Raw genomic sequence first — 27,995 nt, 5'->3', positions numbered from 1 at the left:
TGTTCCCCAGGGAAGCGTCCTGGGACCTCTGCTGTTCCTGATCTATATAAATGATCTGGGTGACAATCTGAGCAGTTCTTAGGTTGTTCGCAGATGATGCTGTAATTTACCGTCTAGTAAGCTCATCCGAAGACCAGTATCAGTTGCAAAGCGATTTAGAAAAGATTGCTGTATGGTGTGGCAGGTGGCAGTTGACGCTAAATAACGAAACGTGTGAGGTGATCCACACGAATTCCAAAAGAAATCCGTTGGAATTCGATTACTCGATAAATAATACAATTCTCAAGGCTGTCAATTCAACTAAGTACCTGGGTGTAAAAATTACGAACAACTTCAGTTGGAAAGACCACATAGATAATATTGTGGGGAAGGCGAGCCAAAGGTTGCGTTTCATTGGCAGGACACTTAGAAGATGCAACAAGTCCACTAAAGAGACAGCTTACACTACACTCGTTCGTCCTCTGTTAGAATATTGCTGCGCGGTGTTGGGTCCTTACCAGGTGGGATTGACGGAGGACATCGAAAGGGTGCAAAAAAGGGCAGCTCGTTTTGTATTATCACGTAATAGGGGAGAGAGTGTGGCAGATATGATACGAGAGTTGGGATGGAGGTCATTAAAGCAAAGACATTTTTCGTCGCGGCGAGATCTATTTACATTTCAGACACCAACTTTCTCTTCCGAATGCGAAAATATTTTGTTGAGCCCAACCTACATAGGTAGGAATGATCATCAAAATAAAATAAGAGAAATCAGAGCTAGAACAGAAAGGTTTAGGTGTTTTCCCGCGCGCTGTTCGGGAGTGGAATGGTAGACAGATAGTATGATTGTGGTTCGGTGAACCCTCTGCCAAGCACTTAAATGTTAATTGCAGAGTAATCATGTAGATGTAGATGTAGATGTAGATCATTGGCCTATTCTATTTTGAGCAGGTTTTTCACTTAGGGACCAAAGACATGCAGTGTGACTGGCCAGCGGTACTGCGATACGCTTCTCTAGCATGTCCTACCCACCCTACAGGCGAGAGTCGCATTGAATTAAACAGTTCTCACGCAAGATGATGTCCCACCGCACATCTTTCGTGAAGGTCACCTGCTTCTCCGAAACACATTTGGAAACGATCGAATTATCAGCCGGTCGTTTCCAATCGCTTAGTTGGGATCACCTGATGTCACTCCCTATGATTTGTGGCTGTGGGGCTACCTAAAGGACAGGGTTTACCAGGGGAACTTGTTGATCGGCTGATCGGAAGAGCAGCATATCAAGAGAGGTTGTCAGCATACCCATAGACATGCTTCGTCCTACTGTGCAGAATGCAATCCTGCGCTTTCAGACTCTTCTGGACACTGATGGGCGCCATATTAAGCCTCTTATGTAGCAGTAATGGTACCGGTATGTAATGGTATGATTTACCGTAGCAGGACATTAATAGTGTTCCAATTAAACACATTTGCATTATTTCTCTTCCCCATGTCCTTGACATTAATGCTACCAAGTTTGGTCCTCATACTGTAATTAATTTCCGTGTTACAACGTATTAAACAGGGAATATTCAATTATAACCTCCTGGCATATATATATATATATATATATATATATATATATATATATATATATATATATATATATATATATATATATACTCCTGGAAATTGAAATAAGAACACCGTGAATTCATTGTCCCAGGAAGGGGAAACTTTATTGACACATTCCTGGGGTCAGATACATCACATGATCACACTGACAGAACCACAGGCACATAGACACAGGCAACAGAGCATGTACAATGTCGGCACTAGTACAGTGTATATCCACCTTTCGCAGCAATGCAGGCTGCTATTCTCCCATGGAGACGATCGTAGAGATGCTGGATGTAGTCCTGTGGAACGGCTTGCCATGCCATTTCCACCTGGCGCCTCACTTGGACCAGCGTTCGTGCTGGACATGCAGACCGCGTGAGACGACGCTTCATCCAGTCCCAAACATGCTCAATGGGGGACAGATCCGGAGATCTTGCTGGCCAGGGTAGTTGACTTACACCTTCTAGAGCACGTTGGGTGGCACGGGATACACGCGGACGTGCATTGTCCTGTTGGAACAGCAAGTTCCCTTGCCGGTCTAGGAATGGTAGAACGATGGGTTCGATGACGGTTTGGATGTACCGTGCACTATTCAGTGTCCCCTCGACGATCACCAGTGGTGTACGGCCAGTGTAGGAGATCGCTCCCCACACCATGATGCCGGGTGTTGGCCCTGTGTGCCTCGGTCGTATGCAGTCCTGATTGTGGCGCTCACCTGCACGGCGCCAAACACGCATACGACCATCATTGGCACCAAGGCAGAAGCGACTCTCATCGCTGAAGACGACACGTCTCCATTCGTCCCTCCATTCACGCCTGTCGCGACACCACTGGAGGCGGGCTGCACGATGTTGGGGCGTGAGCGGAAGACGGCCTAACGGTGTGCGGGACCGTAGCCCAGCTTCATGGAGACGGTTGCGAATGGTCCTCGCCGATACCCCAGGAGCAACAGTGTCCCTAATTTGCTGGGAAGTGGCGGTGCGGTCCCCTACGGCACTGCGTAGGATCCTACGGTCTTGGCGTGCATCCGTGCGTCGCTGCGGTCCGGTCCCAGGTCGACGGGCACGTGCACCTTCCGCCGACCACTGGCGACAACATCGATGTACTGTGGAGACCTCACGCCCCACGTGTTGAGCAATTCGGCGGTACGTCCACCCGGCCTCCCGCATGCCCACTATACGCCCTCGCTCAAAGTCCGTCAACTGCACATACGGTTCACGTCCACGCTGTCGCGGCATGCTACCAGTGTTAAAGACTGCGATGGAGCTCCGTATGCCACGGCAAACTGGCTGACACTGACGGCGGCGGTGCACAAATGCTGCGCAGCTAGCGCCATTCGACGGCCAACACCGCGGTTCCTGGTGTGTCCGCTGTGCCGTGCGTGTGATCATTGCTTGTACAGCCCTCTCGCAGTGTCCGGAGCAAGTATGGTGGGTCTGACACACCGGTGTCAATGTGTTCTTTTTTCCATTTCCAGGAGTGTACTAAGCAGATTCAGAAGGATGTAGGCTGCAGTAGGTACTGGGAGGTGAAGAAGCTTGCACAGGATAGAGTAGCATGGAGAGCTGCATCAGACTACAACAACAACTGCTCTGGACGCGTTAACCCGCGCGCCTTTGTACCTGTCCCTGTAGATACGTTCAGAGTACCGGGTAGAAGGGCTGGTGGCGTGCATAAAGACGTTCAGAGCACACAGGGACAGGTACAACGGCACGCGGGTTAACACGTCCAGAGCAGTTAAAGGGCTAGATGCTGTTCACGGAGAGAGGCACCGACATGATGCTTCTGCCACCCTAACTACTTGTAGGCACAGTTTCCTTGTCCAGAGGGACACTGTACGCTGCGGGCGCCACGTCTCTTGCAGTGCTGCTGGTCCGGGACTCCCTCGGCCTGTGCACGCTGTCACTGGTGACGTCAGTGGCGCACCGCTGGCTGGTCGCCACCTGCCCGGAGCCGCCGGCCATCCTCAGGGCGTCCTCCACCAGGCTGCTCGACCTCTGGGCCGCCAGCCTCTCCTTCGTCCGCTTGCAGGTAACTGTCAGACTGGCTACCCGATCCTGGGCTACAGCTGAATTTGCAAGAGGATCGCTAGGGACCGCATTGCTGATATAGAAGAAAATCCACTCTAGCATATATCCCTTAACAGGGTTATAAACACTACTTCTACATCTACATCTACATGACTACTCTGCAATTCACATTTAAGTGCTTGGCAGAGGGTTCATCGAACCACAATCATACTATCTCTCTACCATTCCACCCTGATCATTCCTACCTATGTAGGTTGGGCTCAACAAAATATTTTCGAATTAGGAAGAGAAAGTTGGTGACTGAAATTTCGTAAATAGATCTCGCCGCAACGAAAAACGTCTTTGCTTTAATGACTTCCATCCCAACTCGCGTATCATATCTGCCACACTCTCTCCCCTATTACGTGATAATACAAAACGGGCTGCCCTTTTTTGCACCCTTTCGATGTCCTCCGTCAATCCCATCTGGTAAGGATTCCACACCGCGCAGGAATAGTCTAAGAGAGGACGAACGAGTGTAGTGTAAGCTGCCTCTTTAGTGGACTTGTTGCATCTTCTAAGTGTCCTGCCAATGAAACGCAACCTTTGGCTCGCCTTCCCCACAATATTATCTATGTGGTCTTTCCAACTGAAGTTGTTCGTAATTTTTACACCCAGGTACTTAGTTGAATTGACAGCCTTGAGAATTGTACTATTTATCGAGTAATCGAATTCCAACGGATTTCTTTTGGAACTCACGTGGATCACTTCAGACTTTTCGTTATTTAGCGTCAACTGCCACCTGCCACACCATACAGCAATCTTTTCTAAATCGCTTTGCAACTGATACTGGTCTTCGGATGACCTGAGTAGACGGAAAATTACACCATGATCTGCGAACAACCTAAGAGAACTGCTCAGATTGACACCCACGTCATTTATACAGATCAGGAACAGCGGAGGTCCCAGGACGCTTCCCTGGGGAACACCTGATATCACTTCAAGTTTTACTCGATGATTTGCCGTCTATTACTACGAACTGCAACCTTCCTGACAGGAAATCACGAATCCAGTCGCACAACTGGGACGATACCCCATAGGCCCGCAGCTTGATTAGAAGTCGCTTGTGAGGAACAGTGTCAAAAGCTTTCCGGAAATCTAGAAATACGGAATCAACTTGAGATCCCCTGTCGATAGCGGCCATTACTTCGTGCGAATAAAGAGCTAGCTGCGTTGCACAAGGTCGATCTTTTCTGAAACCATGCTGATTACGTATCAATAGATCGTTCCCTTCGAGGTGATTCATAATGTTTGAATACAGTATATGCTCCAAAACCCTACTGGAAACCGACGTCAATGATATAGGTCTGTAGTTCGATGGATAACTCCTACTACCCTTTTTAAACACTGGTGCGACCTGCGCAATTTTCCGATCTGTAGGTACAGATCTATCGGTGAGCGAGCGGTTATATATGATTGCTAAGTAGGGAGCTATTGAATCAGGGTAATCTGAAAGGAGCCTAATCGGTATACTATCTGGACCTGAAGACTTGCCCGTATCAAGCGATTTGAGTTGCTTCGCAACCCCTAAGGTATCTATTTCTAAGAAACTCATGCTAGCAGCTGTTCGTGTTTCAAATTCTGGAATATACCATTCATCTTCCCTGCTGAAGAATTTCGGAAAACTGCGTTCAGTAACTCCGCTTTAGCGGCACAGTCGTCGGTAACAGTACCATCGGCACTGCGCAGCGAAGGTATTGACTGCGTCTTCCCGCTTGTGTACCTTACATACGACCAGAATTTCTTCGGATTTTCACTATCTGATCGAAAGTATCCAGACGCCTATTGTTGTTGTTGTGGTCTTCAGTCCTGAGACTGGTTTGATGCAGCTCTCCACGCTACTCTATCCTGTGCAAGCTTCTTCATCTCCCAGTACGTACTGCAGCCTACATCCTTCTGAATCTGCTTAGTATATTCATCTCTTGGTCTCCCTCTACGATTTTTACCCTCCACGCTGCCCTCCAATACTAAATTTGTGATCCCTTGATGCCTCAACACATGTCCTACCGACCGATCCCTTCTTCTAGTCAAGTTGTGCCACAAACTCTTCTTCTCCCCAATCCTCCTCATTGGTTATGTGATCTAACCATCTAATCTTCAGCATCCATCTGTAGCACCACATTTCGAAAGCTTCTATTCTCTTCTTGTCCAAACTAGTTATCGTCCATGTTTCACTTCCATACATGGCTACACTCCATACAAATACTTTCAGAAACGACTTCCTGACACTTAAATCTATACTCGATGTTAACAAGGTTCTCTTCTTCAAAACGCTTTCCTTGCCATTGCCAATCTACATTTTATATCCTCTCTACTTCGACTATCATCAGTTATTTTGCTCCCCAGATAGCAAAAGTCCTTTACTACTTGAAGTGTCTCATTTCCTAATCTAATTCCCTCAGCATCACCCGACTTAATTCGACAACATTCCATTATCCTCGTTTCGCTTTTGTTGATGTTCATCTTATATCCTTCTTTTAAGACACTGTCCATTCCGTTTAACTTCTCTTCCAAGTCCTTTGGTGTCTCTGACAGAATTACAATGTCATCGGCGAACCTTAAAGTTTTTATTTCTTCTCCATGGATTTTAATACCTACTCCGAATTTTTCTTTTGTTTCCTTAACTGCTTGCTCAATATACAGATTGAACAACATGGGGGAGAGGCTACAACCGTGTCTCACTCCCTTCCCAACCACTGCTTCCCTTCCATGCCCTCGACTCTTATGACTGCCATCTGGTTTCCGTACAAATTGTAAATAGCCTTTCGCTCCCTGTATTTTACTCCTGCCACCTTAGTGAACATTAATATGAGGTGCATCCACCCTTCTCCTTTATGACCGATTGAACGCTGCTGGAGACAATTTAACCGAGATGTCTGTCCGTCTGTGGAGGCATGGAGACCCATTCTTTCTCAAAAGCCGAAACTGGGGGAGAAAGTGGTGTTGGACGCTAGGTTTCACAGGGAGGTTGAATTTCTAATCCATCTCGAAGGTGTTCCACGGTGTTCAGGTCGGGACTCTGACCACGCTAGTCCATTTCAGCGATGTTGTTGTTCATAAACCACTGCCCCACAGATGCTGCTTTATAATGGGGTGCACTGTCCTCTACCATGCGCAGTATGCAATGCTATGAAATTTGTTTATACCTTTTCATATTCAGAGTTTTCTTAAGGGAAATAGGAGGATCACATCCTAAGCTCGGAAAACACCCCACACCGCAACACCACCTTCTCTGTACTTGACTGTTAGCATTACATCTGATGGCAGGTAACGTTCTCCAAACCAGAATCCATCTATCCAATTGCCACAGGTTATAATGTGATTCATCACTCAGAATCACTCGTTTCCAGTCATCCACTGCCAGTAGCGTCGCTCTTTACACCACCTCAAGCATCACTCAGTACTTTGTACAGAAATGTGTGGCTTATGAATAACTGGTACCTCCATTCTTTTGACCTCCCTATGCACGGTCGTTGTACTAGCTGGATTTCGTGTAGCTCGTTGGAGCTCCTGCTGATTTCATGCGATGTTTTATAGCCACTCTCTGTCAGTCACTACATCAGGTCTGTCTGGTCTTGCTTTAGCTGTAGTTTTTCCTTCACGTTTCCATTTCACAGTCACATCACCAACAGTCTACTTGTGGAGTTTTAGAAGGGTTCACGTGTCCCTGATGTACTCAGTTCACATACAATGACTAGTCCACTTTCGAAGTCACCGAGGTTTCCTTATTGGCGGGCAACGCTCGCTGTTTCCATGGCATTCGATAAGCCACACGTGCATGCCAGCTTGTTTCAAATGTCACGCACCTCAGGAAGTTCAGTCTTTGTAACTGGATACTGGCTTGGCGATCCCAGATTTCCTTAACTGGGGGTCGTTAAGCGCCACCTGTCAACTCTAGCTGTGAGGTCTGGGCATGTGTCAGCAATCACTGCATGGCTTAGTGGTGGAACGTTGTACGTCCAAGGAACAGGGATCTTGGCTAAAATGACTGGTTCGCTAGCACAGAACAAACCCCTATAAAAGAACATCAGTCTTAAGGTGTACTGCGAGCCAATAAGATGCATGGCTGTGGAGGAAGAACAGTAATTAGCGAAATTACACCTCAAGTTGTAAATGTCTTACCTAGGCATTCGGAGCTCTGTCTGGTTGGACGATCGATTTCCTATTGTGTCTTCGGGCCAAAATGGCTCGCAAAATCCAAACTCCCAATGAAACGCTTGCGCCACTGGAGTATTTACCTGCCCACTCCACAAAGAGAAGTCGGGTGGACAGCCCACCTGACACATGTATTTCAATGCTGAATAACAGCAACATAACAATACCAATGCCCAATAATATATTCCATGTTAAGAAGAGCGCACATTCGAGAGAACATCCCCATTCAACGTACAGAAACGAGTGGCAGGAGTTGTTGGAATTCCTAAGTCAATTAAAAGGTTGCAAATGGCATTCTGCTAACAGAGACAATGGTGTCCAGTCAAGCGCCTAAGATAATGCAAAGCAAACATCTTGGGGAATATTCTACAGTTGTTGCCATGCACACCGCTGTCAATTACAGCGGAGTTCTCGTATCAAGTAGTGCCCTCATGCATCTGGACCCCAATGAACTTTTAGTGGAATGCCAAAACGAAGGTATAAGAGGTGAAAAACTTGTTGAAACAGGTGGACGGTCAGTTAGAATAAACACCCACCTTTCTACTCACCTTTAGTTTACCCACGTTATCTGAATACGTCAGCTTTGGTTTCTTATATCTTAGAGCCTATCCATATGTCCCTAATCCAGGGCATTGCTCTCAGTGCCAAAGAAAGGTGAACCAATAGACAGAAAGATCAGATCTAAAAAGCACGACGTCAGAATCTCTAACCGTACTGCTTCAGAAACGTCTGATGGGGAAGACTGTCAAATGGAAATAGAATTATGTTTGGGCGATCAGCAAGCCCATCTACTCCTCCTCTAAACCTTTTTAAATCCTTCCTAGACTACAGGACTTACCAATAGTTAAAATCAGTGGTTAAAGTGCCTCCCATCCTTCAATAGAATGTGAATGGTTATAGAACACATCAAAACTGCTTCTACAAGAGAAGCCTATTCAATATGCCTTCAGGAGACGCACTTCAAGGCCACAGATTCTCCTGTGATGCCAGGATTTAATCTTCACAGAAACAGTGACCTAAGTGGTCAGTGAGCCAAGGGATAGAGGAACAATTAAAATCGCTCAAAAGAGAAAAGGCCGCTGGACCTGATGGGATACCAGTTCGATTTTACACAGAGAACGAGAAGGAACTTGCCCCCCTTCTTGCAGCGGTGTACCGTAGGTCCCTAGAAGAGCGTAGCGTTCCAAAGGATTGGAAAAGGGCACAGGTCATCCCGGTTTTCAAGAAGGGACGTCGAACAGATGTGCAGAACTATAGACCCATATCTCTAACGTCGATCAGTTGTAGAATTTTGGAACACTTATTATGCTCGAGTATAATGACTTCTCTGGAGACTAGAAATCTACTCTGTAGGAATCAGCATGGGTTTCGAAAAAGACGGTCGTGTGAAACCCAGCTCGCGCTATTCGTCCACGAGACTCAGAGGGCCATAGACACGGGTTCCCAGGTAGATGCCGTGTTTCTTTCTTGACTTCCGCAAGGCGTTCGATACAGTTCCCACAGTCGTTTAGTGAACAAAGTAAGAGCATATGGACTATCAGACCAATTGTGTGATTGGATTGAAGAGTTCCTAGACAACAGCATGTAATTCTCAATGGAGAGAAGTCTTCCGAAGTAAGAGTGATTTTAGGTGTGCCGCAGGGGAGTGTCGTAGGACCGTTGCTATTCACAATATACATAAATGACCTTGTGGATGACATCGGAAGTTCACTGAGGCATTTTGCGGATGATGCTGTGGTATATCGAGAGGTTTTAACAATGGAAAACTGTACTGAAATGCAGGAGGATCTGCAGCGAATTGACGCATGTTGCAGGGAATGGCAATTGAATCTCGATGTAGACAATTGTAATGTGCTGCGAGTACATAGAAAGAAAGATCCCTTATCATTTAGCTACAATATAGCAGGTCAGCAACTGGAAGCAGTTTATTCCATAAATTATCTGGGAATACACATTAGGAGTGATTTAAAATGGAATGATCATATAAAGTTGATCGTCGGTAAAGAAGATGCCAGACTGAGATTCATTGGAAGAATCCTAAGGAAATGCAATCCGAAAACGAAGGAAGTAGGTTACAGTACGCTTGTTCGCCCACTGCTTGAATACTTCTGAGCAGTGTGGGATCAGTACCAGATAGGGTTGATAGAAGAGACAGAGAAGATCCAACGGAGAGCAGCGCGCTTCGTTACAGGATCATTTAGTAATCGCGAAAGCGTTACGGAGATGATAGATAAACTCCAGTGGAAGACTCTGCAGGAGAGACGCTCAATAGCTCGGTACGGGCTTTTGTTGAAGTTTCGGGAACATACCTTCACCGAAGAGTCAAGCAGTATATTGCTCCCTCCTACGTATATGTCGCGAAGAGACCATGAGGATAAAATCAGAGAGGTTAGAGCCCACACATAGGCATACCGACAATCCTTCTTTCCACGAACGATACGAGACTGGAATAGGAGGGTGAACCGATAGAGGTACTCAAGGTACCCTCCGCCACGCACCGTCAGGTGGCTTGCGGAGCATGGATGTAGATGTAGTGCAGCCATGTTCATCAACGAAGCAGACCACTACCCGCCCATCATTCTCAACATTAAATAAAATAAATGTCTTGTGACAGCATGGCCTGGTGCAAGTCTTTTATTTGAGTGACATGTTAGTGACTTTCATTTACTTTTTATCTACCCTCACCACTGACCTATGAGCAGCTGCAGTAGCAGCCCTGTATACATGAAATCCTTGCTGGCACAGCACTTACTGATCTCGTGCGACAACTCCCCCGCCCATTCCTGTTACACGGAGACATCAATACATATCATGTGCTCTGGTGCTCTTCTACTGTCTGCCCAGGCGTTGCGCAATTGGCTGTTAGCTGTCAGAGGATATCTGCATCTTTAATACCGAGGCAGTGACGCAATTCTACATGGCCACTGGACTGTTGTCTGCCCTACATCTGTCCCTATCTTCTCCTTTCATCGCCGATGCCATTATGTGGAAAGCGGTAACCGACTGACACTCAAGTGACTACTTTCCAATCCACCTTCACCTATCCGTCGCTACAACGCCTGAACGGAGACATCCTAAGTGGATATTGAGCAAATCGAATTGGGCACTGTCTGCATTCCAACAATCTGACTGTACTCAGAGTTGGTGGATCACATCACAGATGTGATGCACCATGCTGCTGATTCCCCCTTTCCTACATCTTCCAGCCAGCCCAGACGAAAAGTCGTAAATTGGTGAACGAGGAACGTCGACTGGCAATTCAGGACAGGCGAACTGCTTTACACTGCTTTACATTGGTTTAGGTGTACACCAAGTGAAGACAATCTCGTAGCCTTTCGGCAAGCGAGGACTAAAACGGTAAGTAACATCAGGGAACGAAAACAGAGTTCTAGGAGATAAGTGTTAACATCCCTTAACCATTTCATACCAGTAACGAAACTGTCGGAGTCCATTCGGAAGATATCATGACTAAAACTCCAAGTTCGAAACCGGTGATATTTAACAATCTTCTCCTCCAAGTAGCACCTACAGAATTAGTGCAGACGATGGTGAAACATTTTTGTGATTTGTCCTCCGCCTATTACGTTAATCATCGATTCCACTAGCATATGGGACACATGGAGAAACAGAGCGTAGTCTTTTCGTCGAACAACTCTTCATGTGTAAACTCCAGTCTGCGCTAACCACTGCACGTGACACTACGCCAGGACATGATAGGAGTCGATATGGCATGCAACTACACATGGAGGCAGAAGAAGTCCTCCTACGGCTCTTCAACAAAATATGAGCTGAAGGCTAGTATCCGGATCCATGGCGGAAGGCTATTCTGATACCACAGGGAATGACAAGTTGTCTCCAGACAGGATCGCTGCGCTCGATAGCTGGGTAGAAGCGATTCTTTAGCTGATGGTGAACAGACGCATGGTGTGGTCTCTCGAAACCTCGAGATTGCTCAGCTGTTTCCAGTATGAGTTTCGGAAGTACCTCCACACTTGACAATTTCCTCCAATCAGAGGGTGTGGCTCGACTCATTCCTATGCAGCAATGTACTCGCATTGGCATCTCGAGAAAGCATAGGATACCACATGGGGGCACAACGTCTGTCAACTGCATGAATGAGGATTTTGTGGGCATCTCCCGTCTTGCTGCTGTCCTTCCTTGCTGGACGATATTTCTGGTATCAGTTCTATGCTGTATACTCCGACCAGTTCCCTCAACAGAATTATGTTCCTCAGGGTAGCTTTCTGAGAGTCAGCATCTTTATTATTGCTGTATCTCTTTAACAGCAAGGTATCCCGTCAGACATTCATTATTTCTGGAAAATTTTGCTGTAGAGTGCTCTCCCTCCAATATCATGAATATCAGACATCAACTACAGCCGACCCTAAAGAGGTTGGGAGATTGGGCTGAAGCAACTTACATTAATTTCTGTACAGGATGAACTGTTTATGTGTATATTTAATCGTTTATGTGGGTCCTTTCCTTACTTACGACTCTGGCTGAGAGGGACCTTCTTGGAGTTTGAAACCTCAATGTGATTCTTTGGCCTGATCCTTTTGACAAGCGGTTAACATGGGTGACTCACCTGCATGATGGGAAATGTCGATGTCCGAAGGCACTAAATATATTAAAATGCCTTAGCAGTAGGTCGTTTTCTCAGATTCTACAGAACCTTTGTCTGCACATGTCTTGACTATGGCAGAATAGTGTATGCCTCATCTAGACCTTCCTATTTAAAGATGTTCGATGCTGTTCACCACGCAGGCATTAGACTGGCTACAGGAGCTTGCCGAACCTTTCCTAGCCACTGTGTAGAGGCTGGCGAGCTGCCGCTTACCATCCGGAGGGAACTAATCTTGTAGCGACATGTATACAAAATGAGGACCATATATGGACATATTTTTGTCGGTACTGGCGCTGAACAACCCGTACACTGAAGTTTCATCAGCCACCGGGCAACTAAGCCTTTCTCTGTCCGTGCAAAAGACTATCTCGAGCAACTTGATGCAGTAAACCCACCAATTATTAAGTAAGGTTAAAGCAAATATCCTGCCTGGATTATTCACAGGCCCACTCTTAACGTGTACATGCTGAAGTATAACAAGATCACGGCTCCACCTACAGTTTTAAAAATGATTTTTAAAGGCGTTTTATCGGAGTATCGCGAGCACGTGATGATTTTTTACTGATGATTCGAAGCAAGGGGACAATATAGGCGTGTGGGTGACAGAGTGTTGGCTGAGTGGAAAAGATAATGGCTGTAAGTGACAACAACAGGCTGCAGTCTATCAAATTAACTTTTAAGGCGCACTTCCTTTCGATCTGCGAGAAGGAACGAAATGGTCCTCAGTCGCCTTCGTATTGGACACTGCCCAATGATGCTTGCTAATTGGCATGGACTCCACCGGAATGCAGTGCTTACAAGGTCCCAGCCATGGTGCATCACGTTTTAACTCCGTCTGTTTTTATGCAGGTTAGAGGGAGGCCTTTGGTCTACTGAGGGACTTATCCTCAATCTTATGCGAAACAATAGCAAGTAATTTGTTGACATTTTATATGGTGGTCAAGAATCCTGCCTAATTTAATTGGGTGGAGATTTCAATGTGTTTTGGGGTGGCTGGCTCATCTTATTAGTTTCGCAGTCAACGAGCCATCCGAATTCCTTCTATTGTTTTATTAATACCATGAACGTATGTCAACTGTATGAGTAGGTGCGGAGACTATATGAAATTTTTTATTACTCTGGCCGTAGTTATATAACCTATGCTTTTCATTTTGACAAGAGTAACTACTCATGCACCACCTCCGCGACGTTGAGAAAGGGTGCCGATGACAATATTTTAGAGCACCAAAGGATTATGAATCTATTCGACCCACTCCGCGCCGGCCGCTGTGGCCGAGCGGTAGTAGGCGCTTCAGTCTGGATCCGCACGACCACTACGGTCGCAGGTTCGAATCCTGCTTGCGGGCATGGATGTGTGTGATGTCCTTAGGTTAGTTAGGTTTAAGTAGTTCTAAGTTCTAGGGGACTGATGACCTCAGAAGTTAAGTCCCATAGTGCTCAGAGCCATTTTTTTTTGACCCACTTCGCTGTAACTGCTTCTGTAATGTCAACTAACGGTTCCTTTGTACTGACGTATCCGCTTCTCGCGACATCTAGTGGTCAACACCGCAATACTTAAGGGTGTCCGGATACTTTCGATCAGGTAGTGTACAGAGTACACCTAAATTTTAGGCTCGAAATCATGCACGTCGTAGAGAATGTCAAACAGATTTTTTCCGATGAGGAACTAATGATCAAAAATGAATATTTACTTGTTTATTGATATAAAAACTCATCGCAATTCTTCAAACTGGCGACTGTCAGTCTAGACATGTACTTAAAAACGGAATTATTTGTCTAAGGGAACTCTGTGACATCATTTGGCCAATATCGCGTATGATAGGAGTGTAGCTGCTACTCTAACTACTATTGCTACTCTTGAACAACTATTAAAGAATCGTCTCCTACACAACTCAAATGAAACCCTTAAATTCTACTGCGCCAACAATTATTCAGCGAAAACCTCGACGTACCTTGGAAAATCCAGTGGCAATAAATTTGTTCTCAAGAGGATGACACGTTTGCAAAACTAATTACTGGGCATCCGTTCGGTACTACATCCTGCTGCAGCATGCATTAAATTCACGTCTGCAAATTTCTGCAAAGAACATTGTTCCAGCTTGGACCGCCAATTACGAATTATCGTGGTTGTCCTTACCATGGACACGCATAGGATTGTTTTCATGTGGCAGGCAGTTGCTTGTCGTGATACACATGTAGTCTGCAAGCATATGTCTCAGACGCACTGCTCGTTCAAAACATCATATCCGATGGAAATCATACCATTGGTTCCTGATCTCAAAATATTCGGTGCAGGATCCTCTACTCTCCGTATTACGGTGATAGATTGTCAAAAGTACACCTCTGCAACATGCCAAGGCAACTGATAAAATAAATGAACGACGTTGCTAAACACCAAGGCGTAGAAATTAAGCTGCATACTGACAATAAAGCAATTTCCTTTCCAGTCAGGAATTTCAATCCGTGGCCATGATTGGACAATGGTACCTCAGGAGAATTATTCAGTAGCGCAACTTTGCGGAAAAAGAAATTAAAGCGAAAAGTGTCGGAGTACCGTGTTCACTTAAAAAGGACACATAATCTAACATACCAAATCACCATAGTTAACATGTGTATTTATGCAATGGACTAGGATACATCATTCAATCATGTATAGTGTCTGGGCGAATGATACCATCCTTCTTTATTTTCTGCTGTCTTAATTTCTTTATAGTTTTTACATTTCGTTCCGTCAAGTACATCTTCAACTATGTTCTTTGTTGACATCTTGTTTTTCTTTCCCAACTTGTCGTATCTAAATAAATTTCCAGATGTTTCTCTTTCCTTTTTTAAATATTTTTATGAGGTTTATTCCTCATTTGTAACTTTTAAAATATTTTTATTGGATTTGCTTTCTGTCCTGACAGACCTTTTTTAGCCTCCTCCAAAGCCACGTTTCCAGACTTCTCAGTCACACAGTAGTACACTCCCAGTGGATTTCTTAACAAACTGTGTTTCTTTCTGTTCTACACGAAATCATTTCTTCATTAATAGTTTCTTCAGTTTCTGATAGTGTATTTCGTGTTGTATTTTCTTTTCTGACTTTGAAATAACAGTTGCTGTTTCTGTAATTAAGGTGTCTCAATAATGCTGTTTATGATCTTTCCTGTTGCTTTGTATTTTAATAGTATGTGTTCTTTTCAGACTGTCATAATTTTGGATTTTTACTATTATCTGAAGTTCAAACATTTTCAAAATACAGTAGTTGCAAATATAGAAACCATATTCTGCATGCAGTTTTCACGATCACCTGCTATAGCAACATTGTCTGCAAACATAATGCAGTGAGTGAGAATTCACCTTAACTATAGATGTTTTGACTTTGCGATCATCATATCTTTTTTACGAAATTTTTAAGCAGATATAACGACAATGAGCAAAGTAGTACTGCTACATTTTTCATTTTAGATTTACGTTGTCCTCCGTTAATCGCTGTTCCCACCCTTCAAATTTTGTATTTTTGGATATTGTTCTTCTATATTTCAAATCTGTATGTGTATCCAGTCTCGTAAAGAGTTTCTTACAGATAATGATGTCAAATAACTTTCTAAATTCATAAAGACCATGTCAGCACCCCTGTTTAAATCTAACCATGGCTGTAACCGGATTGTGAGAGCTATACGCCTTTTCCTGCCTCTATTTTTTATGTAAGATTAGACGGGTGCTCAAGTTCTACTTCTATTTAGAATTTTATTATAATTTTTAAGTACGTATACCAGTGTTTTATGTGGAAGCCAAATTAGGCCAATATTGCTCTATTTCGAGATATGACTTTTCATTCTCGTGTTGAACGTAAACAGATGACAGCACCAGCATGACCCTGGCCTCACTGCTTTTCTTTCACAGAAGCTGAAGAATGGTAGCCAAAGAGTGACATCTAGGAAGTGAAAGAAGGGTGCCGAAGACTTGTCCACCCAATTGTCCCAGCTCTCAGCCTGAGGTCTCACGTTATCCTGCTGCAGGATACTCTGGAGCCCCAAAGGAGTCTAGGCAGGTTCAAGGACATCAGCCAGAATGCAGCGTTCTGCTTCTCAGAAAATTCTGCCTGTAACTATCGCAGCAGATCTCACTGTTCTTGTTTCCTTTTTTTTTTTGTGCCAGATGCGATCCGTACTCTGGTGTTAGATTCAGGCTCAGAATTACGAAATCGATATTCTTCGCCTGTTAAGATAGTTAGGAAAATATCGTGATCTTCATTTCAAAATTTCTGGAGATGGCTTTCGATCACGGTTCTTCCTGAACTTCTTGGTATTCCAAATCATTTGGTATGTGAGGCAACAACAGCCGTGATCATACATTTCGATTGATGAAAACCGCAACATCTGCGTTAAAATTATTTACTTTTCAAGACTAGTTTCGTGATATTACAGTCAAACCTTCAGATAAAAGACTGTTCACCTTTCAATACATAATGTCCTTAAAACTCCATAAGGGTAAATAATTAAAGTACCCTACCTCCGACATGAAATTGGCTTACAAAGTATACAACCGTCGTGAATAAAATAACCGGAGAGACACGTAGCGCGGGCGCACATGGGGCCTCTTCTCGGGCAGCGGTGAGCTACACTTATGTCTTAGAGCTATAAGTGTCGGACCTAACAGGTACAAATTTCTCCGTTACCTGTGCTTCGACCGTCGCCTGCGCCGCACTGTGTCCTAATGCAAGATTCGTCCAACTTCATTCTCAGTGGCACGTCCGTCTTCCATCTCGTCAGTTCATTGGTCGGCGCGAGTACCATGGAGCTGCTTCCAGAGTGACTTGCCATCCAGGATACTCGTCCTCACAAAAGTGTTTCCACCCATCTGCTGCAATTTCTGGAACCCACGCACATACCATCACACACACATACTCGATGAAGTCTGAAAACTGTTTTGGCAGCACAGTTGTCCTCTTTAACGATGAATTCAATGACAGCACAGTGTCAAACATGAGCCACCTTGTTGTGTATACACTGAGGTAACAAAATTCATGTGATACCCCCCCATGAACCATGGACCTTGCCGTTGGTGGGGAGGCTTGCGTGCCTCAGCGATACAGATGGCCGTACCGTAGGTGCAACCACAACGGAGGGGTATCTGTTGAGAGGCCAGACAAACATGTGGTTCCTGAAGAGGGGCAGCAGCCTTTTCAGTAGTTGCAGGGGCAACAGTCTGGATGATTGACTGATCTGGCCTTGTAACATTAACCAAAACGGCCTTGCTGTGCTGGTACTGCGAACGGCTGAAAGCAAGGGGAAACTACAGCCGTAATTTCTCCCGAGGACATGCAGCTTTACTGTATGATTAAATGATGATGGCGTCCTCTTGGGTAAAATATTCCGGAGGTAAAATAGTCCCCCATTCGGATCTCCGGGAGGGGACTACTCAAGAGGACGTCGTTATCAGGAGAAAGAAAACTGGCATTCTACGGATCGGAGCGTGGAATGTCAGATCCCTTAATCGGGCAGGTAGGTTAGAAAATTTAAAAACGGAAATTGATAGGTTAAAGTTAGATATAGTGGGAATTAGTGAAGTTCGGTGGCAGGGTTATAAATACAAAATCAAATAGGGGTAATGCAGGAGTAGGTTTAATAATGAATAAAAAAATTGGAGTGCGGGTTAGCTACTACAAACAGCATAGTGAACGCATTATTGTGGCCAATATAGACACAAAGCCCATGCCTACTACAGTAGTACAAGTTTATATGCCAACTAGCTCTGCAGATGATGAAGAAATTGATGAAATGTATGACGAGATAAAAGAAATTATTCAGGTAGTGAAGGGAGACGAAAATTTAATAGACATGGGTGACTGGAATTCGTCAGTAGGAAAAGGGAGAGAAGTAAACATAGTAGGTGAATATGGATTGGGGGGAAGAAATGAAAGAGGAAGCCGCCTTGTAGAATTTTGCACAGAGCATAACTTAACCATAGCTAACACTTGGTTCAAGAATCATGAAAGAAGGTTGTATACCTGGAAGAATCCTGGAGATACTAAAAGGTATCAGATAGATTACATAATGGTAAGACAGAGATTTAGGAACCAGGTTTTAAATTGTAAGACATTTCCAGGGGCAGATGTGGATTCTGGCCACAATCTATTGGTTATGAACTGCAGATTGAAACTGAAGAAACTGCAAAAAGGCGGGAATTTAAGGAGATGGGACTTGGATAAACTGAAAGAACCAGAGGTTGTAGAGAGTTTCAGGGAGAGCATAAGGGAACAATTGACAGGAATGGGGGAAAGAAATACAGTAGAAGAATAATTAGCTCTGAGGGATGAAGTAGTGAAGGCAGCAGACGATGAAGTAGGTAAAAAGACGAGGGCTAATAGAAATCCTTGGGTAACAGAAGAAATATTGAATTTAATTGATGAAAGGAGAAAATATAAAAATGCAGTAAATGAAGCAGGCAAAAAGGAATACAAACGTCTCAAAAATGAGATCGACAGGAAGTGCAAAATGGCTAAGCAGGCATGGCTAGAGGACAAATGTAAGGATGTAGAGGCTTGTCTCACTAGGGGTAAGATAGATACTGCCTACAGGAAAATTAAAGAGACCTTTGGAGAGAAGAGAACCACTTGTATGAATATCAAGAGCTCAGATGGGAACCCAGTTCTAAGCAAAGAAGGGAAGGCAGAAAGGTGGAAGGAGTATATAGAGGGTTTATACAAGAGCGATGTACTTGAGGACAATATTATGGAAATGGAAGAAGATGTAGATGAAGATGAAATGGGAGATAAGATACTGCGTGAAGAGTTTGACAGAGCACTGAAAGACCTGAGTCGAAACAAGGCCCCGGGAGTAGACAACATTCCATTAGAACTACTGATGGCCTTGGGAGGGCCAGTCCTGACAAAACTCTACCATCTGGTGAGCAAGATGTATGAGACAGGCGAAATACCCACAGACTTCAAGAAGAATATAATAATTCCAATCCCAAAGAAAGCAGGTGTTGACAGATGTGAAATTTACCGAACTATCAGTTTAATAAGTCACAGCTGCAAAATACTAACGCGAATTCTTTACAGACGAATGGAAAAACCGGTAGAAGCGGACCTCGGGGAAGATCAGTTTGGATTCCGTAGAAATGTTGGAACACGTGAGGCAATACTAACCTTACGACTTATCTTAGAAGAAAGATTAAGAAAAGGCAAGCCTACGTTTCTAGCATTTGTAGACTTAGAGAAAGCTTTTGACTATGTTGACTAGAATACTCTCTTTCAAATTCTGAAGGTGGCAGGGGTAAAATACAGGGAGCGAAAGGCTATTTACAATTTGTACAGAAATCAGATGGCAGTTATAAGGGTCGAGGGGCATGAAAGGGAAGCAGTGGTTGGGAAAGGAGTAAGACAGGGTTGTAGCCTCTCCCCGATGTTGTTCAATCTGTATATTGAGCAAGCAGTAAAGGAAACAAAAGAAAAATTCGGAGTAGGTATTAAAATTCATGGAGAAGAAGTAAAAACTTTGAGGTTCGCCGATGACATTGTAATTCTGTCAGAGACAGCAAAGGACGTGGAAGAGCAGTTGAACGGAATGGACAGTGTCTTGAAAGGAGGATACAAGATGAACATCAACAAAACTAAAACGAGGATAATGGAATGTAGTCAAATTAAATCGGGTGATGCTGAGGGGATTAGATTAGGAAATGAGACACTTAAAGTAGTAAAGTAGTTTTGCTATTTAGGGAGTAAAATAACTGATGAAGGTCGAAGTAGAGAGGATATAAAATGTAGACTGGCAATGGCAAGGAAAGCGTTTCTGAAGAAGAGAAATTTGTTAACATCGAGTATAGATTTAAGTGTCAGGAAGTCGTTTCTGAAAGTATTTGTATGGAGTGTAGCCATGTATGGAAGTGAAACATGGACGATAACCAGTTTGGACAAGAAGAGAATAGAAGCTTTCGAAATGTGGTGCTACAGAAGAATGCTGAAGATAAGGTGGGTAGATCACGTAACTAATGAGGAGGTATTGAATAGGATTGGGGAGAAGAGAAGTTTGTGGCACAACTTGACTAGAAGTAGGAATCGGTTGGTAGGACATGTTCTGAGGCATCAAGGGATCACAAATTTAGCATTGGAGGGCAGCGTGGAAGGTAAAAATCGTAGAGGGAGACGAAGAGATCAATACACTAAGCAGATTCAGAAGGATGTAGGTTGCAGTAGGTACAGGGAGATGAAGAAGCTTGCACAGGATAGAGTAGCATGGAGAGCTGCATCAAACCAGTCTCAGGACTGAAGACCACAACAACAACAACCTCATCGTTATGAGTCGGACATCTTTCGTCCGACATAGTCCAGCAGCTCGACATGCCATGTACTCAACAAGTCATTGGAAATATTGAGCCATGCTGCCTCTACAGGCTGTTTCAAAAAGGTACGGCCAAACTTTCAGGAAACATTCCTCACAAACAAATAAAGAAAAGATGTTATGTGGACATGTGTCCGGATACGCATAATTTCCATGTTAGAGCTCATTTTAGTTTCGACAGTATGTACTGTAGTTCCTCGATTCACCCACAGTTGGCCCAATTGAAGGAAGGTAATGTTGACTTCGGTGCTTGTGTTGACATGCGACTCATTGCTCTACAGTACTAGCATCAAGCACATCAGTATGTAGCATCAACAGGTTAGTGTTCATCACGAACGTGGTTTTGCAGTCAGTGCAATGTTTACAAATTCGGAGTTGGCAGATGCCCATTTGAGTATGGATTAGCACGGTACGTTTGTATCGAGACAGATTTCCAGAACGAAGGTGTCCCGACAGGAAGACGTTAGAAGCAATTGATCGGCGTCTTAGGGAGCACGGAACATTCCAGCCTATGACTCGCGACTGGGGAAGACCTAGAACGACGAAGACACCTGCAATGGACGAGGCAATTCTTCGTGCAGTTGACGATAACCCTAATGTCAGCGTCAGAGAAGTTGCTGCTGTACAAGGTAACGTTGACTACGTCACTGTATGGTGAGTGCTACGGGAGAACCAGATGTTTCCGTACCATGTACAGCGTGTGCAGGGACAATACGCCAATCTCCAGGGCTGCATCAGCGTATCAGGGATTCCATGCGACGGAGGGTGGATGCGTGTATCCTCGCAAACGGAGGACATGTTGAACATTTCCTGTAACAAAGTGTTTGAAGTCATGCTGGTACGTTCTGTTGCTGTGTGTTTCCATTCCATGATTAATGTGAGTTGAAGAGGAGTGATAAAATGTGTGAGGAATGTTTCGTCGAAGTTGGGCCGTACCTTTTTGTATCACCCTGTATAGACGTCCATAATTGCGAAAACGTTGCCGGTGAAGGGTTTGTGCGCGAACTAACGTCTCGATTATGTCCCATAAATTTTCAATGGGATTCATGTCGAGCAGTCTGCCAGAATATTCTTCAAATCCATCGCGAATAACTGTGGCCTGGTGACATGGCACATTGCCATCCATAAAAATTCCATCTTTATTGTTGTCCATAAATGACTGCAAATGGTCTCCAAGTAGCCAAAGAGAACCACTTCCAAACCAATGATCCATATAAACACAGCCCACAGCATTATGGATCCCCACCAACTTGCACAGTGCCTTGTTCACAACTTTCGTCGTGTCTTCGTGGGGTCTGCGCCATGCTCGAAACCTACCATTAGATCTTACCAAATGAACTGGGACTCATCCGACAAGGCCCCAGCGTCTAGGGTCAAAGCTATATGGCCACGAACCCAGGAGCGGCGCTGCAAACGATGTCGTGTGTTTACCAAAGGCACTCGGTCGGTCGTCTGCTGCCATAGCCCATCAACGCCAAACTTCGCCCCATTGTAATAACGGATATGTTCGCAGTAAGTCCCACACTGATTTCTGGAGGTATTTCAGGCAGTGTTGCTTGTCTGTTACCACCGACCACTCTATGCAAACACTGTTGCTCCTAGTCGTTACGTGAAGGCCATCGGCCACTGCGTTATCCATGGTGAGAAGCAATGCCTGAACTTACGTACTCTCGGCTCACTCTTGATTCTTTGGATCTCGGAATATTGAATTCCCTATCGATTTCCGAAACGGAATGTCCCACCCGTCTAGCTCCAACTACCGTTCCACGTTCAAAGACTGTTAATTTCGGTCGTCCAGCCATAATCACGTAGGACACCTTTCCACATGGACCACATGAGTGCAAATGATAGGTGCGCCAATGCACTGCATTTTTATATCTTGCTTATGCGATACTGTCGCCATATGTATATGTGCATATCGCTATCCCACGACTTTTGTCACCTCACCATATAGCCTGCAGGCGGGTGACAGAAGCTAATGACATCACAATGCGTCAAAACACAGTGTAAAGTCTGCAGCTACCGAGAGTGCTATCGTTGTTACTACCTGACGTTTTAATTTCACCGAACGGGCATATGATTAGTGAAACTGAACAGTTCAAATTTCTTGGTGTTCAGATAGATAGCAAGCTGTCGTGAAAAGCCAACGTTCAGGATCTTGTTCAAATACGTAATACTGCCGCTTTTACTATTCGAACGGTATCTGAAGTGAGTGATCGTTCGATACGAGTATTAGTCTACTTTCCAGAATGAGATTTTCACTCTGCAGCGGAGTGTGCGCTGATATGAAACTTCCTGGCAGATTAAAACTGTGTGCCCGACCGAGACTCGAACTCGGGACCTTTGCCTATCGCGGGCAAGTGCTCTACCAACTGAGCTACCGAAGCACGACTCACGTCCGGTACTCACAGCTTTACTTCTGCCAGTACCTCGTCTCCTACCTTCCAAACTTTACAGAAGCTCTCCTGCGAACCTTGCAGAACTAGCACTCCTGAAAGAAAGGATATTGCGGAGACATGGCTTAGGCAAAGGTCCCGAGTTCGAGTCTCGGTCGGGCACACAGTTTTAATCTGCCAGGAAGTTTCATTAGTCTACTTTGCTTACTTTCATTCGCTTATGTCGTATGGTATTATATTTTGGGGTAACTCTTCCCATTCGAACTTTCGAAATTTCAGTCACCAACTTTCTCTTCCGAATGCGAAAATATTTTGTTGAGCCCAACCTACATAGGTAGGAATGATCATCAAAATAAAATAAGAGAAATCAGAGCTCGAACAGAAAGCTTTAGGTGTTCGTTTTTCCCGCGCGCTGTTCGGGAGTGGAATGGTAGAGAGATAGTATGATTGTGATTCGATGAACCCTCTGCCAAGCACTTAAATGTGAATTGCAGAGTAATCATGTAGATGTAGATTCTAAAAGGATATTTTTGGCTCAGAAACAGGTGGTTTGGGCAATAAGTGGTGTAAGTTCACAAACCTCTTGTCAATCCCTGTTCACGAGTCTGGGTATTTTGACATTGGGCTCTCAATATATATATATATATATATATATATATATATATATATATATATATATATATTCCTTTCTGTCATTTCTTGTTAATAATATTAGCTTATTCCCAAGAATAGCCGGCCGAAGTGGCCGTGCGGTTAAAGGCGCTGCAGTCTGGAACCGCAAGACCGCTACGGTCGCAGGTTCGAATCCTGCCTCGGGCATGGATGTTTGTGATGTCCTTAGGTTAGTTAGGTTTAACTAGTTCTAAGTTCTAGGGGACTAATGACCTCAGCAGTTGAGTCCCATAGTGCTCAGAGCCATTTGAACCATTTGAACCCAAGAATAAGCGGCTTTCACTCGGTAAATTCTTGGCAGAAATCAAGCCTGCATTAGGATCGGACTTCCTTAACTCTTGAGCAGAAAGGTGTGTAGTAATCTGCTGCATCCATTTTCAATAAGCTACCACTACAATTCAAAAACCTTAGCAGTAATCCACGCGTTTTCCAAAGGAAACTGAAGAGTTTCCTCGTCGGTCACTCCTTCTATTCAGTCGAGGGGTTCCTTGAAAAATTAAGCTGATTCGTGTTGTATTGTTGATTGCTTAAACTTATGGACTGTCTTTTTTCGGGTTCATAAACATTTATTTTTATCTGTTATTACTTTTATGTCGTAATTTCACGTACTGACAAGTTCCGTGACCTTGGAGATTTGCTCCTCAATTTGGTCCTACGGAACTTTATGTGTAAATAAATAAAGTAAATATTGTTGGAACTGTCCTGGTTGCTCACGAGTGTGAGTGCGACTCCCACACCTAGGAGACTGTCCAGCTGGATTACCTTTAGAACTGACGCTTCCTGGCAGATTAAAACTGTGTGCCGGACCGAGACTCGAACTCGGGACCTTTGCCTTTCAAGGGCAAGTGCTCTACCAACTGAGCTACCCAAGCACGACTCACGCCCCGTCCTAACAGCTTTACGTATGACAGTACCTCGTCTCCTACCTTCCAAACTTTACAGAAGCTCTCCTGCGAACTTGCAGAACTATCACTCCTGAAAGAAAGGATATTGCGGAGACATGGCTTAGCCACAGCCTGGGGGATGTTTCCAGAATGAGATTTTCCCTCCGCAGCGGAGTGTGCGCTGATATGAAACTTGCTGGCGGATTAAAACTGTGTGCCGGACCGAGACTCGAAATCGGGACCTTTGCCTTTTGCGGGCAAGTGCTCTACCAATTGAGCTACCCAAGCACGACTCACGCCCCGTCCTCACAGCTTCACTTCTGCCAGTATCTCATTCTGGAAACATCCCCCAGGCTGTGGCTAAGCCATGTCTGTGCAATATCCTTCCTTTGGGGAGTGCTAGTTCTGCAGGTTTCGCAGGAGAGCTTCTGTAAAGTTTGGAAGGTAGGGGACGAGGTACTGGCAGAAGTGAAGCTGTGAGGACGGAGCGTGAGTCGTGGTTGGGTAGCTCAGTTGGTAGAGCACTTACCCGCGAAAGGCAAAGGTCCTGAGTTCGATTCTCGGTCCGGCACACAGTTTTAATCTGCCAGGAAGTTTCACCTTTAGAATTGTTCGGAATGTAACGACCGCTACTGCCTCTGCAGGTATCGGAGTCGCCGTCGCCGCCCGGCACACCCGCGGCGGACTTCTGGCTGCGCTGGACGGGCGCTGTCGACGTCTGCGTGCTCGCCGTCTCAGTGGTGGCCTACGTCATCGTGCTGGCCAGGTTCCTGCCCTGACGAGCGGGCAGGCAGCCGCGGCCTGTACCGCCCCGGGGCGGACGTCTTCATCGTGGCACCAGCGGCCACCTGTTCCACAGCCCACGGCCCGGCCGCTCAGCAGCAAGACCTAACACTGCCTCATTGTATACTTCTACCTCAAGTAAAATTTCAGTACAAAACTAAACACAAGGGTTTTATTTTATCTGGCCCACCACGGAACAATAATTGGACAAAAACATTACCTGTTATAAAAGGTGAAGCATTCAGAAGTCATAGTCGGGCGCCAATGTTACATCGTAAATGTACACATCACCAGCGGATATGCAAATGATTAGTCGTAATCCTCTGTGACAGGTAGAGCGGGCACCGGACTGATTTGGTGTTGTTCCTGTTTAGTGTCTACATCTACATCCACATCCATACTCCGCAAGCCACCTGACGGTGTGTGGCGGAGGGTACCTTGAGTACCTCTATCGGTTATCCCTTTTATTCCAGTCTCGTATTGTTCGTGAAAAGAAGGATTGTCGGTATGCCTCTGTGTGGGCTCTAATCTCCCTGATTTTATCCTCATGGTCTCTTCGCGAGATATACGTCGGAGGGAGCAATATACTGCTTGACTCTTCGGTGAAGGTATGTTCTCGAAACTTCAACAAAAGCCCGTACCGAGCTACTGAGCGTCTCTCCTGCAGAGTCTTCCACTGGAGTTTATCTATCATCTCCGTAACGCTTTCACGATTACTAAATAACCCTGCAACGAAGCGCGCTGCTCTCCGTTGGATCTTCTCTATCTCTTCTATCAACCCTATCTGGTACGGATCCCACACTGCTGAGCAGTATTCAAGCAGCGGGCGAACAAGCGTACTGTAACCTACTTCCTTTGTTTTCGGATTGCATTTCCTTAGGATTCTTCCAATGAATCTCAGTCTGGCATCTGCTTTACCGACGATCAACTTTATATGATCATTCCATTTTGAATCACTCCTAATGCGTACTCCCAGATAATTTATGGCATTAACTGCTTCCAGTTGGTGACCTGCTATATTGTAGCTAAATGATAAGGGATCTTTCTTTCTATGTATTCGCAGCACATTACACTTGTCTACATTGAGATTCAATTGCCATTCCCTGCACCATGCGTCAATTCGCTGCAGATCCTCCTGCATTTCAGTACAATTTTCTATTGTTACAACCTCTCGATATATCACAGCATCATCCGCAAAAAGCCTCAGTGAACTTCCGATGTCATCCACAAGGTAATTTATGTATATTGTGAATAGCAACGGTCCTACGACACTCCCCTGCGGCACACCTGAAATCACTCTTACTTCGGAAGACTTCTCTCCATTGAGAATGACATGTTGCGTTCTGTTATCTAGGAACTCTTCAATCCAATCACACAATTGGTCTGATAGTCCATATGCTCTTACTTTGTTCATTAAACGACTGTGGGGAACTGTACTGAACGCCTTGCGGAAGTCAAGAAACACGGCATCTACCATCTACCTGGGAACCCGTGTCTATGGTCCTCTGAGTCTCGTGGACGAATAATGTCGTTACCAGGTATGATAGGATAAACGATGGGTGTGAACAGAGATGTAGTCATCACTGTGAAAGACACTCGTGTGAGACAGCGTTATCAGCATCTAACCGAATCTGAAAGCTGCTGCATTGTGGTTCTCCGTTTGGTCGGCTCATCGAACTATCTAGTATCTAGACTTGTGGGGCACCCTCATGCGGCAGTGACCAGATGTTGCACTGCATGGGAACGTGATGGCAGGGATACTCGTCATCACCGTTCCCATCAGCTATGTTTAACCACTACAACGGAACCTCATCGCATTGTCCTTCGCATCTGCGCCTGGGATGGAAGCTTGGGAGAGGTCACATTTTCAATGTTTTGGGGAGACAGAACCGTGTTACTCCTGGCATCATGGTGTTGGAAGTCATAAGTATGACTTGATGTTACGGCTGGTAGCTATTGAGGGAACGCTGACGAGAGAACGGTAGGTTACCGTCGTTCTGCGTTTTGATGTGTTACCTCTCATGTGACAGTATCACAGTACCATTTTTCAACTGGACAAAGCTCGTCCTCAGATGTCACATGTCTATGAACTCTCAGCACGATTTTGTGGTACCCTCGTGGCCAGCGAGATCCCCAGAAATGTCTTCGGCAGAACACGTATGACACCAGTTCGGATGCCAACTCTGTCCAACTTCCAGTATCCAGAATATCAAGGACGATTTACAAAAGTTGTGGCCAGCTGACCTCAGGAGAGGATCAACGGCTTCACATCACCCGTCCCAACAGAATCAGCGCTTGCATACCTGTCGGGGTCGGGGGAGCGGGGGGAGGGGGGGGGGAGAGGTGCAACATTATACTGATAAGTATGCTGGGCTCATAATTGCAAGATCTTGAGTAACTGATAAATTGATTTGAATCTGTAATCACAATAGTAACATCACATACCCTCTCAACCAAAAAAGGTTTTATTTAGTTCCCACCTCCTATTCTGGGCACTTCATTTTTTA

At 45.0% G+C, this 27,995-nt stretch overlaps 1 protein-coding gene and 1 non-coding gene across 2 annotated transcripts in view; one reads left to right on the top strand and one right to left on the bottom strand.

Moving 5' to 3' along the window:
* LOC124616001 (neuronal acetylcholine receptor subunit alpha-10-like) overlaps positions 1–25,650 on the top strand; it is a 209,666-nt gene extending 184,016 nt beyond the window's left edge. The window contains exons 8-9 of the mRNA XM_047144212.1: positions 3,443–3,609; positions 25,350–25,650. Of these exons, the coding sequence (XP_047000168.1) occupies positions 3,443–3,609; positions 25,350–25,484 (302 nt within the window). The 3' untranslated portion in view covers positions 25,485–25,650. The remainder of the gene's footprint in view (positions 1–3,442; positions 3,610–25,349) is intronic.
* Trnas-uga lies at positions 24,620–24,694 on the bottom strand. The gene has a single exon. It is a non-coding gene; the product is annotated as a tRNA-Ser (tRNA).
* Positions 25,651–27,995: the final 2,345 nt, after the last annotated feature.

Source organism: Schistocerca americana, chromosome 5, assembly GCF_021461395.2.
Source record: "Schistocerca americana isolate TAMUIC-IGC-003095 chromosome 5, iqSchAmer2.1, whole genome shotgun sequence".
NCBI lineage: Eukaryota > Metazoa > Arthropoda > Insecta > Orthoptera > Acrididae > Schistocerca > Schistocerca americana.
The sequence above is the reverse complement of the archived record's forward strand: the minus strand, read 5'-3'. Positions and strand labels throughout refer to the sequence as shown.